The sequence below is a fragment of the Trichophyton rubrum genome (assembly GCF_000151425.1).
Source record: "Trichophyton rubrum CBS 118892 genomic scaffold supercont2.3, whole genome shotgun sequence".
Taxonomy (NCBI): domain Eukaryota; kingdom Fungi; phylum Ascomycota; class Eurotiomycetes; order Onygenales; family Arthrodermataceae; genus Trichophyton; species Trichophyton rubrum.
In genome coordinates this window covers 1585576-1608929 of record NW_003456426.1, presented here as the reverse complement: position 1 = coordinate 1608929, position 23354 = coordinate 1585576, and the positions used below count along the sequence as shown (strand labels likewise).

The 23354-nt window shown below is 48.6% G+C and overlaps 11 protein-coding genes across 11 annotated transcripts in view; 5 read left to right on the top strand and 6 right to left on the bottom strand.

Moving 5' to 3' along the window:
• The window catches only part of TERG_03333 (uncharacterized protein), a gene marked incomplete at both ends in the record, with an annotated part of 1890 nt that extends 1389 nt beyond the window's left edge, over positions 1–501 (bottom strand). The window contains 2 exons of the mRNA XM_047748069.1: positions 3–318; positions 391–501. Coding sequence (XP_047604043.1) covers positions 3–318; positions 391–501 — 427 coding nt within the window. The remainder of the gene's footprint in view (positions 1–2; positions 319–390) is intronic.
• Positions 502–771: 270 nt separating this feature from the next.
• TERG_03332 (uncharacterized protein) lies at positions 772–2775 on the bottom strand. Its single transcript, XM_003236239.2, has 2 exons — positions 2206–2775; positions 772–2155 (listed from the first exon to the last, which is right to left on the bottom strand). The coding sequence occupies exons 1-2, from the start codon at positions 2468–2470 to the stop codon at positions 960–962; spliced, it is 1461 nt and encodes a 486-aa protein (XP_003236287.1). The 5' UTR covers positions 2471–2775; the 3' UTR covers positions 772–959.
• Positions 2776–2823: 48 nt separating this feature from the next.
• On the top strand, positions 2824–4523 carry TERG_03331 (uncharacterized protein; the record flags this gene model as incomplete). Its single annotated transcript, XM_003236238.1, has 2 exons — positions 2824–3213; positions 3267–4523. The coding sequence occupies 2 exons, from the start codon at positions 2824–2826 to the stop codon at positions 4521–4523; spliced, it is 1647 nt and encodes a 548-aa protein (XP_003236286.1).
• A 305-nt stretch (positions 4524–4828) lies between these two features.
• Positions 4829–5374, top strand: TERG_08781 (uncharacterized protein; the record flags this gene model as incomplete). Its single annotated transcript, XM_003236237.1, has 2 exons — positions 4829–4957; positions 5018–5374. 2 exons carry the CDS (start codon positions 4829–4831, stop codon positions 5372–5374), a joined length of 486 nt encoding a protein of 161 aa, XP_003236285.1.
• A 546-nt stretch (positions 5375–5920) lies between these two features.
• TERG_03330 (uncharacterized protein) lies at positions 5921–6301 on the top strand (the record flags this gene model as incomplete). The annotated part of the gene is made up of 1 exon (XM_047748068.1): positions 5921–6301. The coding sequence occupies one exon, from the start codon at positions 5921–5923 to the stop codon at positions 6299–6301; it is 381 nt and encodes a 126-aa protein (XP_047604042.1).
• Positions 6302–7581: 1280 nt separating this feature from the next.
• Positions 7582–8802, top strand: TERG_03329 (uncharacterized protein; the record flags this gene model as incomplete). The annotated part of the gene is made up of 1 exon (XM_003236235.2): positions 7582–8802. One exon carries the CDS (start codon positions 7582–7584, stop codon positions 8800–8802), a length of 1221 nt encoding a protein of 406 aa, XP_003236283.2.
• Positions 8803–11398: 2596 nt separating this feature from the next.
• TERG_03328 (uncharacterized protein) lies at positions 11399–14189 on the bottom strand (the record flags this gene model as incomplete). Its single annotated transcript, XM_003236234.1, has 2 exons — positions 11399–13630; positions 13692–14189. The coding sequence occupies 2 exons, from the start codon at positions 14187–14189 to the stop codon at positions 11399–11401; spliced, it is 2730 nt and encodes a 909-aa protein (XP_003236282.1).
• Positions 14190–14870: 681 nt separating this feature from the next.
• Positions 14871–15467, bottom strand: TERG_03327 (uncharacterized protein; the record flags this gene model as incomplete). The annotated part of the gene is made up of 1 exon (XM_003236233.1): positions 14871–15467. One exon carries the CDS (start codon positions 15465–15467, stop codon positions 14871–14873), a length of 597 nt encoding a protein of 198 aa, XP_003236281.1.
• A 775-nt stretch (positions 15468–16242) lies between these two features.
• On the bottom strand, positions 16243–18957 carry TERG_03326 (uncharacterized protein; the record flags this gene model as incomplete). The annotated part of the gene is made up of 1 exon (XM_003236232.1): positions 16243–18957. The coding sequence occupies one exon, from the start codon at positions 18955–18957 to the stop codon at positions 16243–16245; it is 2715 nt and encodes a 904-aa protein (XP_003236280.1).
• A 1004-nt stretch (positions 18958–19961) lies between these two features.
• TERG_08780 (uncharacterized protein) lies at positions 19962–21283 on the bottom strand (the record flags this gene model as incomplete). Its single annotated transcript, XM_003236231.1, has 2 exons — positions 19962–20327; positions 21083–21283. The coding sequence occupies 2 exons, from the start codon at positions 21281–21283 to the stop codon at positions 19962–19964; spliced, it is 567 nt and encodes a 188-aa protein (XP_003236279.1).
• A 1459-nt stretch (positions 21284–22742) lies between these two features.
• TERG_08779 (uncharacterized protein) lies at positions 22743–23098 on the top strand (the record flags this gene model as incomplete). The annotated part of the gene is made up of 2 exons (XM_003236230.1): positions 22743–22765; positions 22834–23098. The coding sequence occupies 2 exons, from the start codon at positions 22743–22745 to the stop codon at positions 23096–23098; spliced, it is 288 nt and encodes a 95-aa protein (XP_003236278.1).
• Between the last annotated feature and the right edge of the window lie 256 nt (positions 23099–23354).

The following is a 23354-nucleotide window of genomic DNA, read 5'->3' as shown; positions in this document are numbered from 1 at the left end:
GAAGAGAGAGGGACAGGACAATACCGGCTCTGAGTCCCAGTCGAGACGATGGTGCTGCTGCAGCTGCGCCAACGCCACCGCAGCCGTAGTAGCTGCTGGATGCTCGACATCCTTCTCTCTGGCCTGGAGCTGCTGCTGCTGCTGCTGCTGCTGAAGCTGGTGCTGTTGGTGCTGCTGGCGCTGCTGCTGCTGTGGTGGCTGCTGCGGTGGCGTGTTGACCATGAGCTGGAAGCTCTCCTCGGTAGCTGGCAGCTTTGGTATGTAGTGGTTCGGGTGAGCCCGCCGGATGTGCTCCTGCATTGAGCGGTACCGCTTCTCCTACAGAACGGTCAGTATCCATCTCGACGGGTAGAGCCATCGGCAGCTGGAGCTTAAGAGACGAGGACAAACCCCTAGACATCGCTTGCGGCAGTTCGAGCCATCGTTGTTTGCTAGCGGACAGACGACCTCGTTGGTGGCGTCCGAGACGGAGAACGAGCTTGTAAGAGACGGCCGGGGCATGGCAGCAGCATCAGGGCATCGGTCACTACGCAGAGGCGGTCGTCTCGAGTGCGCGGGCGGGCTGGCGAGCTGGTCGGGTCGCTGCTCAAGCTGTGCTGGCGGTTTTTGCTCGAGGTTGGAGTTGAGGTTGAAGTTGAAGTTGGAAAAAGCGCCAAAGTGGGAAAAAGCGCGGGGAGCGCCCGAGCTTAGGGAAGCTCCACTCGCATGCACCGGCTGCTCGGGGCACGCCCTTCCCCCGTACTAGTGTTGCTCTCAGGCTACGGACTTTGCTTGAGTGTTAATGGGTGGCAGTACGAGAGGACGTGGCAGTAGGAGGTGGCTAGCGCCGGTGCCAGACAAGCATATAAAAAGGCGACGAGCTCGGAGTAGATATTATGGCATTAATTGACTGTATGGCTATATAGACACGATTCATGAGAAAAATGTACAGGCAGATAGGGTAGATGGGGGTCCATGGGCTACGGGTGGTCCTCGTTGGCCTTGCTGGCGACCTGCTTGCCGACCTCGTAGCTCGATATCATGATGGCGCAGGCCGGGGCGACCTTGAGACAGCGAGCTGCCCAGCCCCTGAACAGGCCCTGGAGCCCTTCTTCCTGCAGGATGCTGAGCAGGAAGCGCGGGATGGACCCAGACGAGCCCGAGGCCACCTGCTGTCTCGTCTTGCCCACGTCAAAGGGCGTTGTTACCAGCGCAGACACAGCCCCAGACACGGCTCCGGCTGTGAAGCTCTCGATAAACACCACCGTCGAGCTTGGCGAGTGAGACGCTGCTCCTGCTGCAGATGTTGCAGTTGCAGTTGCAGTTGCTGTTGTAGTTTTTGCTGCCGCTGTTGGGGTTCCTTTGAGCACTGGATCGACATAAGCATGTGGGAAAGCATGGCCTCGCATTGACTCGAGCTGTCGCTTGATGCGCTCGTATCCCCACCAGTACAGGCCAGAAAAGGGCACATCTCGCCACATAGTCAGCGTCAGACCTCGCCAGAGAGAAGTGTAGCCTTCTCGATGCACCATCTTGTTGAGATCTCGCAGCGTTGCCTTGAAGTGGTCTGGGCCGTGCATACCTCCCCCGGCCGGGATCGCCTGCAGTCGTGTTCGGAACATCTCGATCGGACTGATGGCAGATGCGGCTGCTATCCGGGCTACGGAACCAGCTACCAGCGGAGCCGCGCTGGCCGGGACGTAGCTTGCTACAGGGCTGGCACTGTCGTACCGTAGCCAGTCGTAGCCGGTAAAGTAGATGACGTTGGCTGGAATTGCCATGACTAGAGTGGGCGAAAGCCCTCGCCAGAGAGACAATGGGCCCTCATGGCGTGCTATCTTGCGTAGCCCGTCGAGGGTAGATGTATATGACTTGCGTTGTTCGACCACGCATGGTTGCGGTGACGTTATAGTAGATGTAGGAGCAGACGCACTGGACGTAGCAGTTGGTGGTGGCTGGTTCACCAGGCAGAACTGTGTCTGTGCATTCTCTCCTATCCAGAAGACTTCTCGGCAGCACGCCGTTACGCCGAGGTTGGGAGGAAGGTGTCGGAAGAAGGTGAGAGGTGATGGGGAGACAGATGTAAGCGTTGTAGGCTGTGGCGATGTAGGCAGCGAGGCCCGGATAACCGGTGTTTGCGCTTGAAGGCGCACTCTGACCACATCCAACGGTGTGACTATCATTGTCAGCTGCAATTCAATCCCGACAGGACGCAGGAGGCCATACCTAATAATGACGTGAGAAGGCTCCCCCAGGTGGCGGATATCATCTTCTGGCTGGTTGATATGTTCTCGTACTGCGCCGAGGCATCACTCTCACGGCTGCCAGCGCCGCTGCTCGGTCGAGGGGTCATCGTATCTATCGGGATTCTGTTATATTTGCTGTTTCTGCTGTTTCTGTCGTTGCTGTTCGTGTACGCTGTCTGTTCGCTGGAGTTGAAATTGCCGGTGCCGGTGCTCAAGGCACCCGCAGACTCAACGTCATGAGGCATTCATCCACCGTTCAGGTGCTTATCGATCACTCTCTTAGCTATCCAGAACTATCCGGAGGGTCGGAGGAAGAGCTTGTAACTCCGAAAGGGCGTGAAAATGTGCAGAAAATGCGTTGGAATGGGATTTTTTCTTTTCTGTTCGACTCATCAAAAAGGAAGAAAAAGAACCGTTAGGAAAGAAATTTAGATTGATAAGCCGGTCGGACCTCGGAGAATCTCTGATACCGCTTATCTGATTGATTACATAATCCCGACAATCGTCATGGCCGAAGGAGCGAGAGCTGAGGGTCCGTTGATATTCCATTTTACGCACGGCAATTAAAGCGATATAGAGACTCTGCATAGACAAAAATATGAGTGAAGTTCAGCAGGAAGATGAGCTTGAGTCGTTTCGACGCCAGTGGCTGGAGGAGGTCCGTACAAGACACCCGCCACCGCCGGCTCAATCGCAACAGCAGCCGGCATCAGAAGCCAGACCAGCGGAACGGCGGAAATCGCTGCAACCGCGGCCACAGGCACCAATACAGCTTCCACAGGATCTGGCAGATGAGGCGGATGAGGATGGCTATACCAAGGTTGACACGTCCGAGCTAGATGGGGAGTTCAAGTCGTTAGAGCTGGGAAGCGAGAAGACAGAGGAGAAAGCGCCCCAGTCAGCCCTTGAGCATTTTGAGCGAGCCATTGAGAAAGAGGACCAAGGCAGGTTGGGAGACAGTCTGAGCTTGTACCGCAAGGCTTACCGTGTATGTTGCTCTCGTTGATCGTAAGAGATACGTATACTGACTGGAACGTTCAGCTCGATGCCAAAGTTGACCAAGCGTACCGGGAAAAGCATCATGCCAATGCCAAACCATATATACCGCCAGCAGCATCGGTCTCGGGCTTGACACACCCGTCAACACCGGAAAAGGTAGATGTTGCGTCATTTGGCAATCTACCGATTCTTCCCGTGGATCCAACTATAGAAAACACGCCTCCTCCGCCGTGTCCGATTGCTCGTCTGCCCTCGGAGGTACTGATAGAGATACTGAAGCATGTAGCCCTGCTTGATCCGGCTCTGTTCTTTCGACTATCTCTTGTGTGCAAGCGCCTGGCCTACCATTTTATGCATGAACAACATATATGGCGTCGACTGTGTCAAGGAACCGAGTTCGGTCTCGCGTCCATGCACTATTCCTTTGCCTGTCAGATCAATGGCTCACCTATTGACAAAGGCTACGTCCTGGGCTCAGACTCAGATTCAGAATCGGATTCTCAGATTGTCCACTCGCACCCGTTCACAGCACAGATAACGGCTACAATACCTAAACCGCTGACCAGCTGGTCCCATGTTTTCCAGGCTTTTCCTCGACTGCGTTTCACAGGTGTTTACCTCAGTACAGTCAACTATATGCGTCCGGGTGCAAACTCAGCCATGCAGAGCGTTTCATGGAACTCACCCATCCATATAGTCACCTACTATCGATATCTACGCTTTTATCCCGATGGCACTGTGTTATCACTACTTTCCACCACAGAACCAGTCGAAGTTGTCCACCACCTCTCAAGAGAAAACATAGATCTCTTGGCTGCTAGCTCTACCGGACGGAAACATACAAGGCACATCTCAGACACTCCAGCTCCTGCACCTCAGGCAACCTCAACAGCAAGTCCAATGCCGCCTACCGCCGCCGCTGCGCTAAAGCACACTTTGCGTGGACGATGGAGACTTGCCCCGCCAACTCTAAGCCATACAGCCCCGGCACCCACAAACTCTGCTTCAACGAGTGGCCAGCCTTCTAGCCGCCGGCTCACCAGCGCTGAGCCCCCATCTGCCTCCACGTCGGACCCACGGGATCTATTCATCGAGACCGAAGGCGTAGACCCAAAGTATACTTATTCAATGCATCTTAGCCTGCGCTCTGCGGGCTCGCATAAATCAAAAAACACAAAACTTGCATGGAAGGGCTTCTGGAGTTACAACCGTCTCACTGATGACTGGGCCGAGTTCACGCTCAGAAATGATCGCGCTTTTGTCTTTAGACGGGTTAGAGGCTGGGGGCTGCCGGTATAGATCAGCCAGGCCAATAGATGCACAGTAGACATGAGATACTCGGCGCTCTGGAATACAATGTTCGACACCCTCAACCGCTTCCTATGCATTAACATTCGATATTCTCTCCTCTTCTTCCGCTTTGCCTCCTTCACCCCCTGCATGTTGCTGCCTGGCCGTCGTTTCAGGGGCTTCTGCTTGCTGACTAAGATGCTTTTCAGCCTCATCAAAACTCTATATTTACTTTCAAGATCGCCCTTTTGGTGATCTCGGTTTCTTTTGTCTACGACATTTCGACCGATTGTGCAGCGCATTTGTTTGATATGATGGCTGGAAATACTGCCCCCAACCCTGAAGTACCCATTGAGAATGGGGCTACTGATAAGCCTTCGGCAGACCCACCGGCTATTGAAGAGCCTTTGGCTCAGGAACCACCGGCTTCCGAGCCGACTATAGTTCATAACTCCACTGAACCTACAGTCTAAGAATCGACCACACAAGCGGAAGAAACTCAGATCGAAGCATCTCCAAAGGCTGCACTGACAACCAATGAATTAGCCTCAGAGTCAACATCTACAGAGTCAACAGCCACTGAGCAAATCTCCAATGAGCTGGGGACTGCCAAGTCTTCAACTCCAGGCACGACAACTACGGAGTTCACTTCTAAAGATTCTACGGCTGAAGATTCAAAAGCCAAGGAACTCTTTACCCTCCCTCTTCTAAGAGGCAAGATCACACTTGAGGATGCTCTCATTCAGGAGGAGGACATGCTTATTCGACTTTCTTTGGTTGACAAGCGATTTGATTTCTTTCTGTGGATAGTTCAACATAAGAAAGGGATCAAGAACTCGTTTCATTCCAACTGGGCTTAAGTTCACCAGAGCAATGTCGTGTTGGCGATGTTAGAGAGTGGCTTCACGGCAGCTTCAACGTTTGCGCCCCCATTTATGTGAACAAAGGGGTCACTTCAACTGAGAAGCGACTTCTAATTCGCTTTCCATTACCATACAAAATCGGAGAGACGAATTATCCGGGAAACGCGGACGAGAAACTCCGTTGCGGGGTTGCAACCTATGAATGGATGCAGGAAAACTGTCCGGATGTTCCCATACCAAAGCTATGGGGTTTTGGATTTGTTGATGGCCAAACGGTATAACTTAACTCGTAAAGTCATTTCCACTCTTGGAAATACTTATTGAATGGTTTCTAGTTCGTTGACCCTAGTACTGTACCTTTAGCTGCAAGGTGGTGCTGGTACTTCCGACGATATGTCTTGTGGCTTCTTGGATACACTCTACCTTGCCGATATATAAGCTGCATTCGGGATAGGCCTTTCGAGCAAGGATATATTCTCGTCGACTTCATAGCGGATCCAGGCGTACAAATGCTTTCCGTTGAATGGGAGAAACAACGCCAAGATGACTGTAAGACAGACCCTTTTCAGGGACCTTTCGCGCGTTATGCTTTCTTTAACTCGTGTACCCCAGCCTCGTATTGGCTCTTGGACTATCGATTCAGAGGGTCTGATCCATCTAACTAATCGGCCGCTTACCCTTCGATTGCATGAATTTGAGAACTTGGGTATACCTACGGGTATTGACAGAAAGACGACATATGTTACCTCAGAGGCTTACTTCCGTGACACGCTGTTTTATCACGATAACCGTATACGGTATCAGCCAAACTCCATGAATGATGAAGAAGACGGTCGTTCCCAGATGGCCAATCTTGCTATGACGCGAACGATACTCTCAGACTATACAAGCCGCGACGTCCACCACGGACCGTTCTTCTTTTGATTGACCGACCTTCACCAGAGCAACATATTTGTTGATGAGGATTGGCACATCAAGTATATGATTGACCTCGAGTGGGCATGCTCGCTCCCAGTGGAGCATTTATTTTCCCCCTGGTGGATGTCAGGCCGCTTTGTGGATGGGCTTACAGACGAGCATCTAGAGTTTTCACCAACACTTGTAAAGAGTCCACCGATATTTTTGAGGAAGAGGAGAGGTTACTGGTGCCTGCCCCTATTAATGGCGTTGAGCTGTATCGCACCAGTATCATGAGGAGGGGGCTGAGTAAAGGGACGTTTTGGTATTTGCCCTCACTCGACAGCCCGAAAGGGTTATATAACTTGTTTCACCAACATATGCAGCCACGATATGCTCAAGATTATCGCAAAGGCTCAGATATCCAAAAATTACATACAAATACTGGGCTGCTGATGCGGACGAAGTCTTATCCACAAAGATGAAGGACAAAGCGGTATATGATGAGAAACTAAGGGACTCTTCCGGAAATCTGCTAACGAAGAGTCGTCTTGATTTAATACTGGATTCTCTCAAATTTCATCCTTACTTGGCTTCATGGTCTTGTATATCCCCCCATGCACATGTGTGAGGGGGCGTATGAAGCTCTTGTACCAACCCTTGTATGCCATTATGGTCATTCGATGATTCCTCCCTTCGCGGACCCGTTATGCAAAATGTCCCGAGGATGACAGTTGGCGAATTGTGGCTGGGTCCAGCAGGCCTCTAGTGACTTCTGCTGAATTTAGACGAGCCTGTTCCCGTGTTGCTGCCTCCGTCGCTGCCTGTGCTTAGGTTGGGAGCTTAAAAGGGTTAGAAGACCAGAAAGAAAGTATCAATATGGCCCGTAAGGGAGTAAAATGGGAAAGGTGTATTAAACACAAGGACGAAATAAGACATTTCTTTACCTCTATGATGGTTCCACGTTTCCAATTACAAGCCCCCGTCGCTCCCTGGGCATCATTCCCTCCCAGACTCCATTGTGTTATTAAGCTAGACACTTCTCTTTGACTCATAAAAGGGACCAGATGGCGAGTTCCGGTACTTTCCATGAATATCTCAGTGTTTTGCTTGTAATCCTCAAATATACCCCTGGATAGATATCAGCCACTCCAAATTTATCACTAACTTTACAATAGTCCCCTTATTTCCTGTACTTTCTGTTTTTATCAATACCTCTGGATACATGGATTAGTTGGACCCTCCTTTTTAGTGCATGATTACAGCTTAAGCCTGGCTTTGTTTTGGATCAGACACGCTATAAATGCATGAAATTGCTTGCTTCCCTGTCTACATGGTTGGATTCGCGTTGGCAGGATACGCAGCATACCAATACGCTAGAGCATATTCTTCTACATACCGCTGATGGTGTCTACATTTCTTTACTTTTAGAACCGTCAGCCTTGCACTTGGTTTTTTTTGCCATGAGCGCTGTTACTGGAGTCTATCAATCCTTGGATAAGCTTGCGGGGCTCCTCGGATTCGATACAGTGCAAGCACTCCAGTTATGGATGGGGGGAACGTTATGCAAACCATACTGGGATGAATATACGCGTGGATGTACTGAGTTATCCAGGGATAAAAAAGCAAGGCTGGTAGACTGTCGCTCGGTACTGAAGCATCTTGCCGAAGGCGAAGCAAGAGGGGCCCGGAAATTTTCCAGCGACTTTCCAGATACGCCTACTTGGAAGTTCATAGACTGGCAGGCAAGGCTTCTCTACAAGATACAGTCTGTGAATCAAGCAGATAGACATGGCATCTTCTATGACAAGAATATGAATGAGATTGAGATGGCCACCAGAGCCTGGCAAGTGATTTTACGGCTGAACTTGGATGCGTCCCGTGAACAGAGGCCAAATAAAAGGGTGAAGGCAGCGGGGGAGTTTGACCACTGGCGAACCGAAGACAATGAAGCCATTCCTACGCCTGTTAATCCGGACGGTGGAGCCGCTTGTGTCGTATGGACGGATATTCCGACGGACATGGAAAATAACGGCAAGAAGACAATGATTACTCTAACCGGGCTGGTCCACTATACCTACGAGCAGTTTCTTGAAGAAATCTGCACTGGACTGCAGTTGAAGGAGTGTGGATATGAAATCGATGAATTATTTGTTGCTGATGACCCTATCTTCCGCGATTCTTTCAAGGAATTCTCGAAACGTGCTGCTGGTTTGAAGAGAAAGGTGACAGTTGATTTGACTACCAGGAATTGTCCTGCAGAATTAGATATACCTACGATCGAAAATGAAGATGCTTCGAGGAAGCTATTATTCGACATCATGGTTTCCGAAAAGGTGACCTCAGGGTTTGACTTGAAAAACCGATTCTGCAAATGGTCCTTGATACAAGAGGTGACTAAATCCTTTCCTTCACGTATTAACAGCGAGTGGGAGCTTTTGACGGGAGGTATTGATGCTAGAGGGGACAGTATAAGGGTGAGCAAGAGTGACCCCCCGATATTATCCAAGTTTACTAATAAATTATAGTGGTTACATGCATCAAAAGACTCCGACGAAGTCCAGGGAGAAGCTAGAGATGGACTCATACTGTGTGAGCCCACAAACGAGGACCTTCAACGATACCGTGAGCAGGAAAAGTGGATTGACAACAAAGATCTGCAGCGTCAGGGCCATCCTGAAGCTTGTAAAGCCCTTGGGATCCCAAACCCGGATATACCCCGTTTACCAGGAATGCTGGTCAGCGCCAAGTTCGAATTCTGGCAGCCTCTGGCTATAAAAGCCATCAAAGAATTTGAAGAAGGCTATCTCCGTGGGGGTATTCTTGCCGATGAGGTAGGAATAGGGAAGACTTTTGAGGCCATCGGTTTGGAACAATACGTGAGCCCCCTGGTCTAGTTTTATCTAAGTGTCGACTAACTGCATCTATAGCATTGGAACCTGAGAAAGGCTGCTCTGGAGTCAAACCTAGAGGTAGTCGCTCCTCGGCCAACTCTCATAGTCGTCCCACCAAATTTGATCCATCAGTGGGCTTCGGCAATCAAAGCCATATCGTCAGACCTAGTTGTGAAAATCTACTACGGGGGAAAACGCCAAACTAGCGCAGATGGAATAGAGTATCTAACAGATATTCTCTCCAAAGACAATGAAGTATTCTCTCAGACCGAGGAAGCCGCACGAACGACTATTATCACCTCGCTTCGCACCTTGACTTCGCGGCATGGGCCCTCTGTCTTGACAAAAGTACTTCGGAATAAAATTAAGGATCAAGATGAGTCTATCCCTTACACTTCTGTTATGGAGTCTGTGAATGACATAATGAAAGGGATGGAGAGCGCTCCTGAGTGGTGGTGTCATAATCTGAAAGGGCTTTTCAAAAGAGTTATCGTGGATGAAGCTCATGAAATAAGGAGGAAAACAATACATTCAGCAGTCACTTTACGCTGGTTGGAGGCTCCATCGGTTTTATTGCTTACCGCAACCCCCATTTGGAATGATCTCTCGGACATTCTGGGGCTTCTCTACCAGCTGGAGCCGCATGAGGATCCCTGGTCAAAGAAATCTCTAGAAAAACTTGGTGTATTTGTTACTGACGCGTGGAAAAACACGGCCGGTGGTGAAGGGTTTGATCCCTGGGATATTGAATCCGACGAACCGGCTTCTTGTCTTCGATATACCTCGGAATCTGTTGAACGTCATATAATCAAAGGAGACATTCGTTTAGTCGCTAAGGGTGAGAGAATGAGGGAGGTCCTAAAAGCATGTATGATCAAGAGATCATACGGGTCTTTAGTTGATGGCCAGGTTGTGGGCAAGGCTCTACCAGCCGTTCAGAATATATCTGTCAATCTTGCGTTCACCCCGAAAGAGCAAAAAATATATGAAGGAATATTTGGCGACTGTGTGGCATCAGCTCGTAGCCGTCGACGGGGCAAGAATGAAGAAGGCGACGATGAGGGTAACGATGCTCTAGCCACCTTAAGCGCCCCAAAATTCAGAAGACTTTGTCTAGTTACAACTTGGACAGAGTTTGACCATATTATCTCCTCATATACAGCCAAGAAGCTAAATGACCGTCGAAAAAATGGAGTGTTGCATGCACATACGATCTTGTGTGATGTTAACAACGCAAAACGACAGAGGCCTTATCAAATAGCAGACTCTCCAGAAGGTCTGGCAAAAACCCAGATAGATCCTCTGCCTTCAAAAGATGATACCAGGGAGATACTACGGAGCCACTGTCGTGGTTCGCCAAAACTACGATATCTTCTACAACTAGTAGCAGAGTTGGTAATTCTACGCAAGGAAAAGTTGCTGATATTCGTTACCATGCCTGCTCAGGTCCTTTGGTTAGAGAGTGTATGAATTATCCGCATCATCCCTTGTCCTGGAGATCCGCTAATGTTACTCTTCAGGTCTTACACCTCCTTGACTTAGATGCGCATTCGTATAGGGCGGGATTGAATGTGCAAGACCGACAAATCCTGACTGATACATTTCACAGGTCTCCGGACAGATGTTATATCTTGATAACATCATTCTGGGTGTGCTGCACAGGACTAAATTTGCAAGGCCATTGCCGTAATTTGGTATTCTGGGACTCAGCTCCAATATCAGTCGAGCAGCAAGCCCTAGGGAGGCTGAAGAGAGTCGGTGCAACAAAGACAATCCGACTCTTTCGGCTGTACGTCGAAAATACCTTTAGCACTACGCAGAACATGAAATATATCGATCAAGCAATTCCGGGACTCATGGCTCAGCTGAATATGGAAGTATTTGGAAATAATAATGATGATGCGGGTGTTTGCTTGGGTAACTGGGTCATTCATGAGGGCAAACTGGTTAGGGCCAACGATCCATCAGTGGTTGGACTTCATTTAAAGGTTTTAGACGGTCAAGAATTGCTCACTTGCATTCTAATGATTCTGCAAGGGAAAGCAATACAATACGAGCAAGAGACTCTGATGTAAGTTTTGGATGGGCTGGTCGCTCCATATTCTGTGCATGGAAGTTAATTGAAGTTAAGCTTATTTAAACTTCCCGTTGTGTCTCCATTGACGGTTTTGGCAGTGATTTCGCCGTTACATACAGATACTATTAGTTATGCCATACCAATGAATGATGTCTATGATACTATCTTATAATTTCCACCACTGACCATCTCAAGCTCCCCGTTTGAAACCATCTTTCCCATAAACTGTTTAAGCTCCTCACTGCTAAATGGGAATCCTCCGGGAACAGCTATTTTTAACATCATAATGATACGCTGTAGAGGCATGGCTCCTTGGTTCGTAAGCATACCCTTAATGAATTGCCAGTACAAATCCATTTTCGCCATTGTTGCCGCTTCTGCCGCTTCCTTTGCCGCGGCAGCGGCAGCGGCAGCGGCGGCATTAGCGTCGGAGTTTGGCTGAGCTTGTGCTTGGTTTTGAGATGAGGCTCCAGGATCTTCATCGTCAGGTAGTGTTTCGAGGACAGTAAAGGTATCGGGTTGTTGTTGGATGAGAATGCGCTTGCTCAGCCAGAATAAGCAGGCGCTGCGGACAAGAGATGCAGGCATGTCTAGCTCATTGGATAGTTCGTTGACCGACTTTGACACTGTGGCATTCTCATCTGATTGGAATGAGTATATGACAGCAGCCTGCCATGTCGTCACCTCATCCTTGAATACGCGGTCTTCAAGGTCAAGTTCAATAGTAGCTGTTCCTAAGCCGTTCAACCAAGTTAATTTTCGGGAAGGTTTCAGAGACTCGAAACCTGCAGAATACTTTTCCTGCAGTGCAATAATTTCGGTGGGAATTTTAAACTCCTGTTCCTGGAGCTCAGGCCAATACAGACGGGATAGGATTTTAGTATGAATGCCGGCTGTAGGTCCCTGGTCAAGGCCTTTATCCGTTCGGATAACGGTGTCAATCCTCTTGGAGTCAAGTGCATCACGGAGCATAACTTCGCAAGCTTGGAGTGCTGATTCACCAAAGCGAACCTTCAGCAGCTCCAATACGGAAACCTCTTGGTCGAATGATCCGCTCCTGCTTAGCAGCCTGCCACACAATGTTTCCTGAAGTTCCTTTACAAAGACTTCCTTGGATTCAAATAGAGTTATCATGCTTCCTATAACGTCGGACTGTTTTGACCTCTTATAGTCAACCACAGCATCAATAGGGTCAGGGACCCAGTTCATATCATCCCAGTCAAGCTCCCCAGAATCATTCCGCAAGGATGCTTGGCGTGCACTCGTTAATTCAATTGCCAGTTCCACCAGCGTATTTGGATCCGTGTTCTCCTGATCCTTCGTCTCACTCACATCAGCCAATAGTCCATTCACGATGACCTTCACTGTATCATCTCGTTCACGTAGATACCTGCGTATAGGTCGCGCCACCCTATCTAACAACACTCCTCTTGGATCTAGTTGAGTAAGTGCCCTGATTATAGAAATATAGAGTTGCAATATTTCGACAGTAGAGGCACCTGGGTGAAGGAGTCGTTGAAAGATGGAGGTATTGAACATGCTCGAAAGGTAAAGGCGTGTCATTGGGTTGGTAGTATAGCTCTTCAGATCCTCAATTGCTCCGCTACTTGCGTCCCATTCAACGACTATATCGAAGAGTTCGCTTATCCGTAAGGCAGCGAGTCGAGTAACAGCAATCTCTTGCCATTTTTGGATATCTGTCAAGGTAGCATCGATGCTTTCCTCACCTCGTGGTACCCCATGCCCACCTTGTTTCAAACATTGAAGAACTTGAAGGACTAGCCGCCCAAAAATCTTTCCGATCCACAGACGTAAGTGTTCGATGGCAAATGACGGAGTATCCCATAGCCCAGAGTATGAATTTATTACAAACTCTGTTATCATATTGTTCATCACATTGGCAAATATAGTCTGGCATTTTTGACCACCCAATCCGACTTCCTGAAGCCCTTCTAGTATGCGGATCAGACCATGTCTCGCGTCGATGGCTCCAGGTATCTCCCTTTCTGAGATCAAAGAAATTCTATCGCTGGGTGGTTGTTTTCTCCAGCTACTGTAGCACATGCGAGACTTTGGATCGACATCCATCTCATCACCGTCCGTATCTGCAGGACTGAGTCTTTCACCACTATTCTTTGTTCCGAGAATTGTAGAACACGCAGCACTGAGTTCTGTGGCAAGAATGTCAAAAAATGAATGGGGAAGAGAAAACGTGGTGACTGCGTGTATACTCTCACGAAGAGCCGTAAAACCCGTATCCCTCGCCATTGGGTCTGATAACGGTAATATATATTTCAAAAAGGGGCTATAATAAATATTCTGAATAAGACGAAGATATCGAATTAGCCGGGTAAGGACATGCTTCTTCTCGGTGGTTTGTAAAATCTATAATAGTCAGCAGTCTGACAGGACGTGGTTAATGGGAGGTAGGCATCTGTAAACCTACATGAATAAGAGAATCTTTAAAATTAGTTAAAAAGTGTCGACGGGTTTCATTTATGTACCACAGTTTGAGATCACATTCTTTCAATTCTTTCCTCAGGTCTTTTCCCTGGGATGCGTCGGCACCTACATAATATAGACTATCCCGTGTTTTCGTTGTAGGTGGATCTCGGGCCCATCGTTTTAGCAGCACCCTATCTCCTATATGGTCATCACAATTGCCGTTATTACTGATATTAAATCGCTTATCTGGGATAGCAAGGAATGCCGTTGCTGTATGCCATGACCGGTCCCATGTGACTTGTTCTGGTTCTGGCTCCTCCGAGGTTGATGAAGCATTTTCCAAATCGGAAGATAGTTGTGTACTGCCAAATAACGCGCCTGGAGGTGCGTATCCTAGGACCCGAGTGACATCTGAAGATATGCCGCTGAGCAAGGACGGCGGGAAGACAGAGTCGAAAACACGTTTTTGGCCAATGGAAGATGGAACGTGCTGGAACATGGCTCACATCGGTGAATTTAAAAATTGCTTGAGTTCTAGTGGTATAGATTCACGATTCATCCCCTCCATCACCATGAAATGAGTTCGTCAGTTTTGTTCGTTGTTCGTTTTGTTGTTTCTTCAACGCTTTTTGGCGACTTCCTTATCAATAAACACGATCACGTGATACTTATCGCGGACCAAGCGATAAGCGGCTATTTAAAGACGCGACAAGCGCGTTGAAAGCTATCATAGACTGTCGAGGCTAACGATCACCTTCTTGATGACTTCTCCAGGGGTTCAGGGAATGCCTGGATACCCAGAGTAGCGAGCTGTGTATTATGACTATCTCTGTCTCTATATATGGGCACAGAGGCTAAGCAGGCAAAAATAACCAGGTCAAACATCAATATTGAAGGCAAGCAACAGCTAACACCACAGTCGTGCAAAGGGGGAGACACGGAATATTAGTGACAATACAATCCGGTCTGGGTATCTTGTAAAACATATTTTATGAGTTATGGTAAAGTAGGAGGTTGTATCTGATATACCCAAGATATCCGGACATACATAACGTGTAAGGTGTGAATGAACGTGGGGAGGAGACGATCCAAACATAAAATCTCTCGATCTACTTCACCTAAAGAAAAATCAAAGAAAAGACATCACTATTACTTCGTGAACATGTTCGTCAGAAATGGTTTATCGGTCTTTATCGTCGACTTTTTCCCATTCGCTGTCGGTACTGATGTATCCAGAACTATCCCCAGATGGCTTTCGTAGCGTGAGCTCGTCCATACTACTCTCTGGCGTCAGCGTCACCTGTACGCCCGACGCAGAGGGTGTAGTTCGCCTCGCAGTAGCACCACCGCTCAACGGAGAGGCGCCCGATACTTTTGGGGTTCCAATATGACCAGCACGTATGCTCTCCGTCTCAGTTCCACTCTCAGCTGAATCGGACATCGCTCCCGATAAACGGGCGACAGGCGAGGCCTCCTTCTTCACACGTAAACTACTGAGATCTGTCGAAGATCCCCTATCATCTTTCTCCTTGCCCTCTGCAAGCTTGTTCTGCCGTTCATTCTCCGCCTTAACCTCGCTCGCAAACCAATTTATCGAGTACCATAATGCGCCACTGATGCAGGAGAGGATGAGGAAGTGAATGCTGTAGGTAGCCACGAGTAGAACGAAGAAGACGACTTGGAGAGCGGCGAAGGTAGCGTTAGTAGCGAGGAGGAGGGTGGGCGTTGCTCCGGGGGTGAAGATGCTGGAGAACAGCTCCTGGAAAAACTCCGCCATGAGGGCTCACGCTGACGTCCACTTATGTATCTCAAACGTATCGCAGGGGACTTGTAATATATTGTCGGGATATTGCTGGTCGAAGCTTTCGGCGCGTGCAGAGGATGTAGAATCGAGGCGGGCTTCAGTCAGGCTATGAGATATCCGCAACCGTCAGGCCGGGACTCCGCCTCGTCCTTTTAACAAGCTTACACAGGTGCTTTATCCAGGCCGGATGATATATGAATGTGCCCTTGAGAAGCTGGTAGCTGCTGCGTTCCTGTGACCTCACGGAAGATCAAGTCATTTGTTTAATGCGAGTTGGACGTTTTTCCTTTTTGCTGCGGCGGCGGATAACTTAAGGGATTTAAATAGTAAGCGTTGCGTTCCCCACTCTAACCGCTTATATAAAGACTTGCGGGCGCCAGCGACGTCACAGCCGAAATGAACAAGCTGTACTCTTGACGCCAGGCAGACAGGATTACAAGATGTACTGGGCCTAAGAATACGTGTACGTGGCCCTGGCCTACTGTATACATCACTTGGTGAATATAGTTACTTGATTGTTGTGGCTTGTAGATAATTAATAGGAACAAAAGACGGACAAAATGAGAGCAGAGAAGAGCAGAGAAGAAAGTCGAAAGAGTATATAAAGAAAAGTACGCCAATATCAAACGGCTCCTAAAGACGTGTTTGCCATAACATGTGTTATGGGTGTGAAGGGGTATCAGTACGGACAGGCAGCAGTCAAACATGGGGCGTAAGGTAGGCAGTAAGAGGCCAGATAGGCAATATATCAAACATGGAGGACTTCGCAAATTCTGCCAACGAGGCCGTTGAGACCAGGAGCGCTAGGTAGGCCAGACCGAGCCATCGATGGTAGGCTTGACGAGGACGACGGAGGAGTGGCTATGACTCCTACACCTGTACCTGGAACTACGAGCACAAGCGATCCCACTTCAAGCCACTCAGCTGAAGATGTGAGAGAGAAAGTAACGCTGATCTCATCGTCCCCATGGAAACGTTCAGTATTATTGTGGTCAGCAGCGTCAAGCATGAAAATCTCTGGCTCAATCCCATGGGAAATGGAAATATGCGGTCGTGCCTGTTCCACCAGTATTACTCGGGCAGCTGCCCGAATGCTTTCGATGTATACCACCGAGGTACTTCCTGAAACCAGCACAGGAGAAGACGCCGAGAAGTCGGATGCATGGAATCGAGCAATGAAACCAGAGTGAAAGGGCGGTGCGGAGGTAGAAAGTCTCTGCGAAGAAAGTAGCGAGTTTGATAAATACCCACAGTTAAAATCCGCAAGCACCATGCCCTTACGCATTCGTCCGAGCGACGTCGAAAGCGAAGAGTCAACGAAGTCAACTCCGATGGTGCCAATTTGATGTTCAAAGAGAGCTTTGACGGGAAGTCTCAAGTTACGTACACTAACAACCCGGACTTGTTTCCAAACTGCATGCGTTTGAGACTGTGCTTCAAGACTGTCTCCAGTAAACTTCCGAAAACGAGAAGAAGGCAGAGAATCAGGAAGTGACTTGCTATATGCTGCTTTCGCCCGTGGTGGTGTATGGGTTGGTTCGTGAGAACGAGACTCGGGGATTATTGGTCCCACAACGAGACGGTCTCCGATAGATATAACCCCACGGCGAACACGGCCACAGAGAACGATGCCTCGATCATTTTGTCGCTGTCCCTCACTCGACAGAGAGTATACTTTGAAGAGCGGCATCTCAAACACTTCACTAATATCAAAAAGGGATTTCGGCTGTTCGTCGTTGTCCTCATTGGACTTTTTAACTGGGGGTGAGACTTTTTCTAGAGTAGGCATACGGAGCGTCTGTAACAAGGCGTGCAATTTCCCGACGCCAGCACCCGTAACTGCACTGGTAATGATAATCGGAACGTCGTCTAAACAGTCACCGCCCATGGAGTTAATAGCAGCATTAGCGTCCTTGCGGTCACCTGGGGGGATATTGCGAAGGTCCAAGTCTTGCTCATTCACTTCTCCAGGAACAGGAAGCATCACAGGCTTACGGCCGGCTGACTTAATGGCAGAGAGAACCTGAGTTAGAGTCTGTCGAATGCTGGACCTGGTTGCGCTGTCGAGCTTGGTTACTACCACGACAACAGGAATTTCTAGCTTGACGCATAACTCAAGGTAGGCCAATGACATGCCTACTTCAGGTGGTATAATGGACCCAGGGTCTTCAGAGTTGTTTGCAGGGACACAGAGAAGCACGTAATGCGGTCTGAGGCTCATTAGTCCTCTGAGCGTCGACTTTACATACCTCAGGGAGCCAGGAAGGTCTGACAGGAAGACAACACGTCCACCACCACGTGCAGAAACATGAATGTCATCCCATGAATTTATGTTTCCAGATGCATAATTTATGACATCCGAGGAGGCAGTTACCTGTTTGTCATCATTTACTGGAGCTGGATACCCGATCATCTCCTGCGCAATGGAGCTTGTGACACCAGAGGCAATCTCATGTCGGTGTCGGAGAAGGCTTAGCCTGCTTTTCCCACGCCCATTATCGAGTGCAGAGGTAGATAGTATTCCAAGAAGAGAGGATTTTCCAGATCCTGATGCCCCTGCAATTGCCACATGAAGCTGTTCAGTCAAAACTGGTTGCTGCGTCATAGATGACCTGCCACCATTTTCTTTCCAACGCCCGGATGGGTCATCCGTTAATACCTGAGAGCGACACTGTTTCAAATCGGGGCTGACCAAGGCCTCCGCGACCCAAAGTTTCTCGGTTCGAGTAGACAAGCCATCTTTCTCCACCCATTTACAGTACCCGACTGCAACACGGCGGAGGACCTCAACTCGACAGCCCAAGCTTGCAGCCATAGCTTGAAGGTTGACAAGACTCTCATCCAGTTCATCTTCCGCTAAACCCGCAAAGGTGCCGTCATCGGTGACGCCAATTTCATATAACGCTCCCTGACTCTCCTCGAGCCCCGGCAGTAGCGGGGATAGAGTACTAGGTACATTTAGAGACTCGGTTGCCTCCGGGAGGGCAGGGAGCACTAGATTGGCAGTGGAGGATGAATGAAATGGTGAGGACTGCTGCAGCCTCCACAGCAACTGGGTGGTAAGCTGACATAGTCGAGCCTGTCTTGGCGAATTTGAAGATGACTGTGCACCTCGTGAAACCGGCTCAGGGGACTCAGAAACATCCCTTTCCGCAACACTGTTGACATGGGATTTTGAATGATGTGAACCTGAGACCTGAGCCCCCGAAGACAGCGAAACGAAAGGCCGCCTAGGGCGTAAGAGTAAATGTAGTTTATACTCTGTAGGCCCATCTTGAGGCTCTGGTTCCAGTTTCTTGATGCCACACGCTTCGAGAAATCCAGGGTCACTTGTGTCAATGGGGCTTGGCCCACAGGAACTACTCTGGCCACCCTTTTGATAGCGTGGCGTTGTTGCTCCAGAGCTGGACCATGGAGATGAAACCCGGGGAAGGTCGGGATCGAATGTAAATATCGACGCCATAGGCACCGATGTCCACCCTATCTAAATGGGGATATGCCCTTTTAGGATGTAACTGGTACCGCGCGCTCGCTTCTTCGTGTCTCTTCTTATTCTTCTTACTATTCCTTTGTGCTGGTCAGGAAGTGCGGTGATGCTCGTAGATAGATGGTCATTCAGCAGTTCGCTCCTGTTCGTATGTTCCTCGAGTAGCAGTGTAATAACCCGAGGTACCGAGTGCTAGCATAGAAATAGTAGAGTCGTAAGGTTCGATAGAGTAATTTGACCATTTTGAAGTGAACAGATATCTTGTAAAAGCTGTATGTCCCAAAATCGAGGAAATCGCTTTGATAAAGGAGAGGCAAACTGGAGCAGGTATTCGGACGAGTACGGCTGGCTCCTAGCGGCTTGCTCAAAAAGAGGAGGTCATCGTGAAGATACAATGATGAGGTTGATGTTATTATCGCTGCTCTAGCTGCTGAATATCAAATGGACGTTGATGTTTGGTGTTTGATGTTGCGGTTGACGTTGGTACCCCGTACTCCTTGCGATGTTGCGAGAGTTCGACTCGACGGTTAGTCACAGCCCTATACGGTATGTTTGTAGAGTTTGCATTTAACAACTTGCTTAATAATTGACGTTCGTAATTTTATTATTCCTATCTGAATGTCATCACGTGATAGGTCTAAAAATAGACAGTGAGGTCGACGCAAAGACTCAAACACAAAATACCGACAGCAGATGATGATAATGAATGATAATAATGGCCAGGAAGGACCAGTGAGCATAATACGGTCATTTATTCCCATATGAACAACCTCTTTTCTCTCACTTGGCTTTGATACCCTTCTCTGCCTACCTCTCTCTTATTTGACGCTCCTGCTACTCCTATTTTACTTCTTACTGCCTTATAGTAGTAGAGGTAAGAGAAACCGTAAGTAAGGAAGGAGTACAGAGTAGAAAGAGGCTCAGAGAGAGAGAGAGAGCGGCCTCTGCAAATCATTTATTGCATCGCTTAAACTTCCTTTTTAATTTTGTCTAAATGGGATATCCATCCCCTTATTCTCCTCCTCCTCTGGCCTCTCCTTCTCCTTCTCCTTCGTCTCCTTCTCCTCCTTCTCCTTCTCTCTTGCCTGCCTGCGTTTCTCCGCCCTCCTGGCCTTAAGTTTGACCTTTTGGTGTGGCCGCGGGCGTCGGCGGCGTTGGTGGTGTTGGGGGCCGGCACTGGGGTCACTCGGCCCGCCGCGCAGGGTCACCGCCCATGCCGCGGCGGCCTCCACCCATTTACTGGCGGCTTTCTCCTTTTCTGTTGTAGCTGCTGCTGCTGCTGCCGCCGCCGTTGCTTTTTTAACTTGCTTCATCTCTTTGTCTTTTTTAGACAAATAGTATCGTATCTATCAACCAAGTTAGATTTGCGATAATACGTCTTAGGGGGCTATAAAGAGCATTGACAGGGTTATAGAGTACATAGTACTTACATTGTGAAGTGTGATACTGTGCTGAGGGAGAGAAAAAAAAAAGCGAGAGAGAAAGAGAGGGAGAGGAAGAACGAATCTAGAGAGATAAATAGGTATGGGAGCAACACACAACCAAGGGTGGGCCCTAACCACTTCGAGATATCCGTGCCCTGCTCCCTGCGCTGAGAGAGGACATGACTCCCTGCGATATGATATAGCATAACACCGTCCAGGCACGAGAGAAAGTATAACTGTGTCCGATAATTGGTATATATGTCCCTTTCGGTAGAAGGCAGGAAGCCAAAAACAATACACATTAACGACGGGCAATCAAACCACAATAGTATGGAATGTAACAACATAAGCCATCCCCCAAGCCCTCGCATCGTTGCCTAGAACTCCAGGGTTCCGTGCCTAGCAAGTAACCATCTTTTCATCCCCTCCGCTGTCCGTGAAACCTGTTTCTCGGTATTATTTAGATGAAGTCGATCTACCCAATCAGCAATATCCAGCCTTAAGAAGGAAAACTCCTTTTCAAGAGCAGGCTCATCTAGCCATTTATCTAAAAACCTTTGAAATGTTTCCATCTCTCTGGGGGTAAGAGGTTGCCGAGCACTTTTTCTTGCATAGTAGGTACAGATAAAATCATGTGGCAGCATCCCACCGTACTCATCACGGAGTGACTGCCATACCTTTTCGATTATGTTGAGGATATCAACACGGTGACGGTATTCCGATTTCACTTTATCCTCGAAGGAGGATATACAATACTCCACAATTCCCGTTTTTTCCTCAGCCCAGAAACATTCATATTCATCCAATAGGCCACGCTGAGCTCGCGTGAGGAAAAGGTAGTCGAAGGCATGCTTGATGCCACTAAAAACCTCCTCCATAGGTTGTGTAGTATATATAATGAGCCCACGCACGGGGACTAGAGGATATAGGAAAGGTATGCAGTTCCGAGTTGGCAGAGTAGACAAGTAGACCTATCGAAGGAACACTTTGTTATTGTTACCCATGTAATTAATAGGTTGCGTAGTTGGCGCAGACCGTCAGGATATAGTTATCTAGTTACTTAACTAGTTATAGAGAGCTAGCTAGCTTGTAGCATGAGATTTCATATGTGCAAGTCTGCTGTCTGCTGTCTGCTGCGTAGGACGGGACTGATAAGACACATAGCTATCACCGTTGATGCATGGCCATCTCGGTGTCAGAGTTGGCGGTGGCTGTTTCTCAAGTGATGGGTGACGTCATTAAGCTGATCTAGGTAGCGGGCAACTGGGCTAGTGTCAGGATGAGTCATCTTTGTGTCAGTAGAGCTCGCAGATGGTCCATGTTCCGACAAGTAGTACTCCATCGTTTGGAGGGAAATGGATAGTTGAATTTATCATGGATAATGCTGTATATACCTTTATTTAATTCCCCTTTCTTTTAATCGACTTATTTCTAGGTAGGTAAGGTTAGTTACCTAAGGTACCCGAAACTAGTTAGTCAGACATAACTAACTAGTTAGACTCAAGATCAAAAATAGGCTAACTTATATCAACAACGTCCTGGGCCAGTTCATCAGTACCTAGTATTACTGCCTACTTACTAACTGCTATGATGATATCTGATATTCCACTACCGAGAGTATAGATGGCACATGGCAGGGAAAGGGGCTGGACTACCACCTTGCTCTACCATCGTTGGATAATTAGGTGGAAAAGGATGTCTGGCCGCCCTCAGAGTAACTACTCCTGCAGATACCCCGGCACCTGGCGGCTGTACTCTAATACTGATAACATGATATCCTGATACCCGTACTATAATGTTGTTATAGTAATGTTACTGTTAGCTGTAGACGCTCCTAGTGATATATCTCAAACAGAGTGATGAGGAATCATGCTCCATGAGTATTTCGAACGGGAATCATATATACTAACTATATCCCGTCCACAAGGCTCTGGTCCTGCTGCTGCTGCGCGAAGGTCAATGGGCACAGGATATCTGATATCGATGCTTCTTCTCCTCTTGCCATCCATTACCTCCGGCCTTTCGCCTTAACCCTTGAAATTAGCCGCGGATGTTGCGCTTAGCACTACTTAAACGCGGGGCTTTCCCAAAGAGGACAAAGCAAGCAACGTGATCAGACGCGTGCGCGCGAAACCCCGTGTCCTCCTCGTCCTTCTTCTTTTCTTCCTCTTCTTCCCTCCTTGCGTTCCTCAGTGTCCGAATCTGGAGCCTGGAACAGCTTCGTGCGTTCGTTTTTTGAGGGTTGGAAGCGGATCCTTTACATATTCCTCCTTGTGGCATTTAGAATTTGCTCTTCCCTGCTGAGGAAGCCCGCTATTGACCTCTATCACAAGCATAATGGCTGGACAGCCTATTTCCTTGTGAGTGAGGGTCTAGGATGGCTAGGGCTAGTGTACCAGCTTACTATAATTTTCTTCCCCCGGTGCAGCTATGACTGGATCAAGGTTCCAATGTATCTGTTTGCAATCATCGCCCTGGTTTCAGAGTGTGTTGCATTTGGGTATTTAGGAAGCGTTGAACCTAACAGAGGCTATCACCAGGCCTCGCTGGTCTCTAAATGCATCAGTGAAGGCGGCATCTACATTCTCAATATGTGGCTACTTGTTCATGGCATGCTAAAGACCCCTGATATTGCAGGTCCGGGTGTTTCGCTGGCCCAGTGGCGTCAGGTGCCTAGTGACTACAGAAACTGAGCTCATGACGCCCTGCAGGAAAGACTGATTGGCTATCTCGAAACAAAAGCGCAGTATCGTGATCGCCCTTCTAGGATTTCATCCCCGATTGCTGCGCGAGCGGCCCTTTTCAACCGTACAACCAGTCAACCGGTATCGAGGACTGGAACTCCCGGGAGCATGGCATAAACCATGCTTTTGAGTGGATACACCATCTTTGAGAGTGACCGATTATGAAGATACACGCGATGACAAACAGGGTTGGACACGGAGGCTA

Coding starts and splice junctions, on each gene's coding strand:
- TERG_03332 (XM_003236239.2), bottom strand. CDS start 2,470: ATGCCTCATGACGTTGAGTCTGCGGGTGCCTTGAGCACCGGCACCGGC. Junction 2,156..2,205: donor CCTTCTCACGTCATTATTAG/GTATGGCCTCCT, acceptor TGACAATGATAG/TCACACCGTTGGATGTGGTC.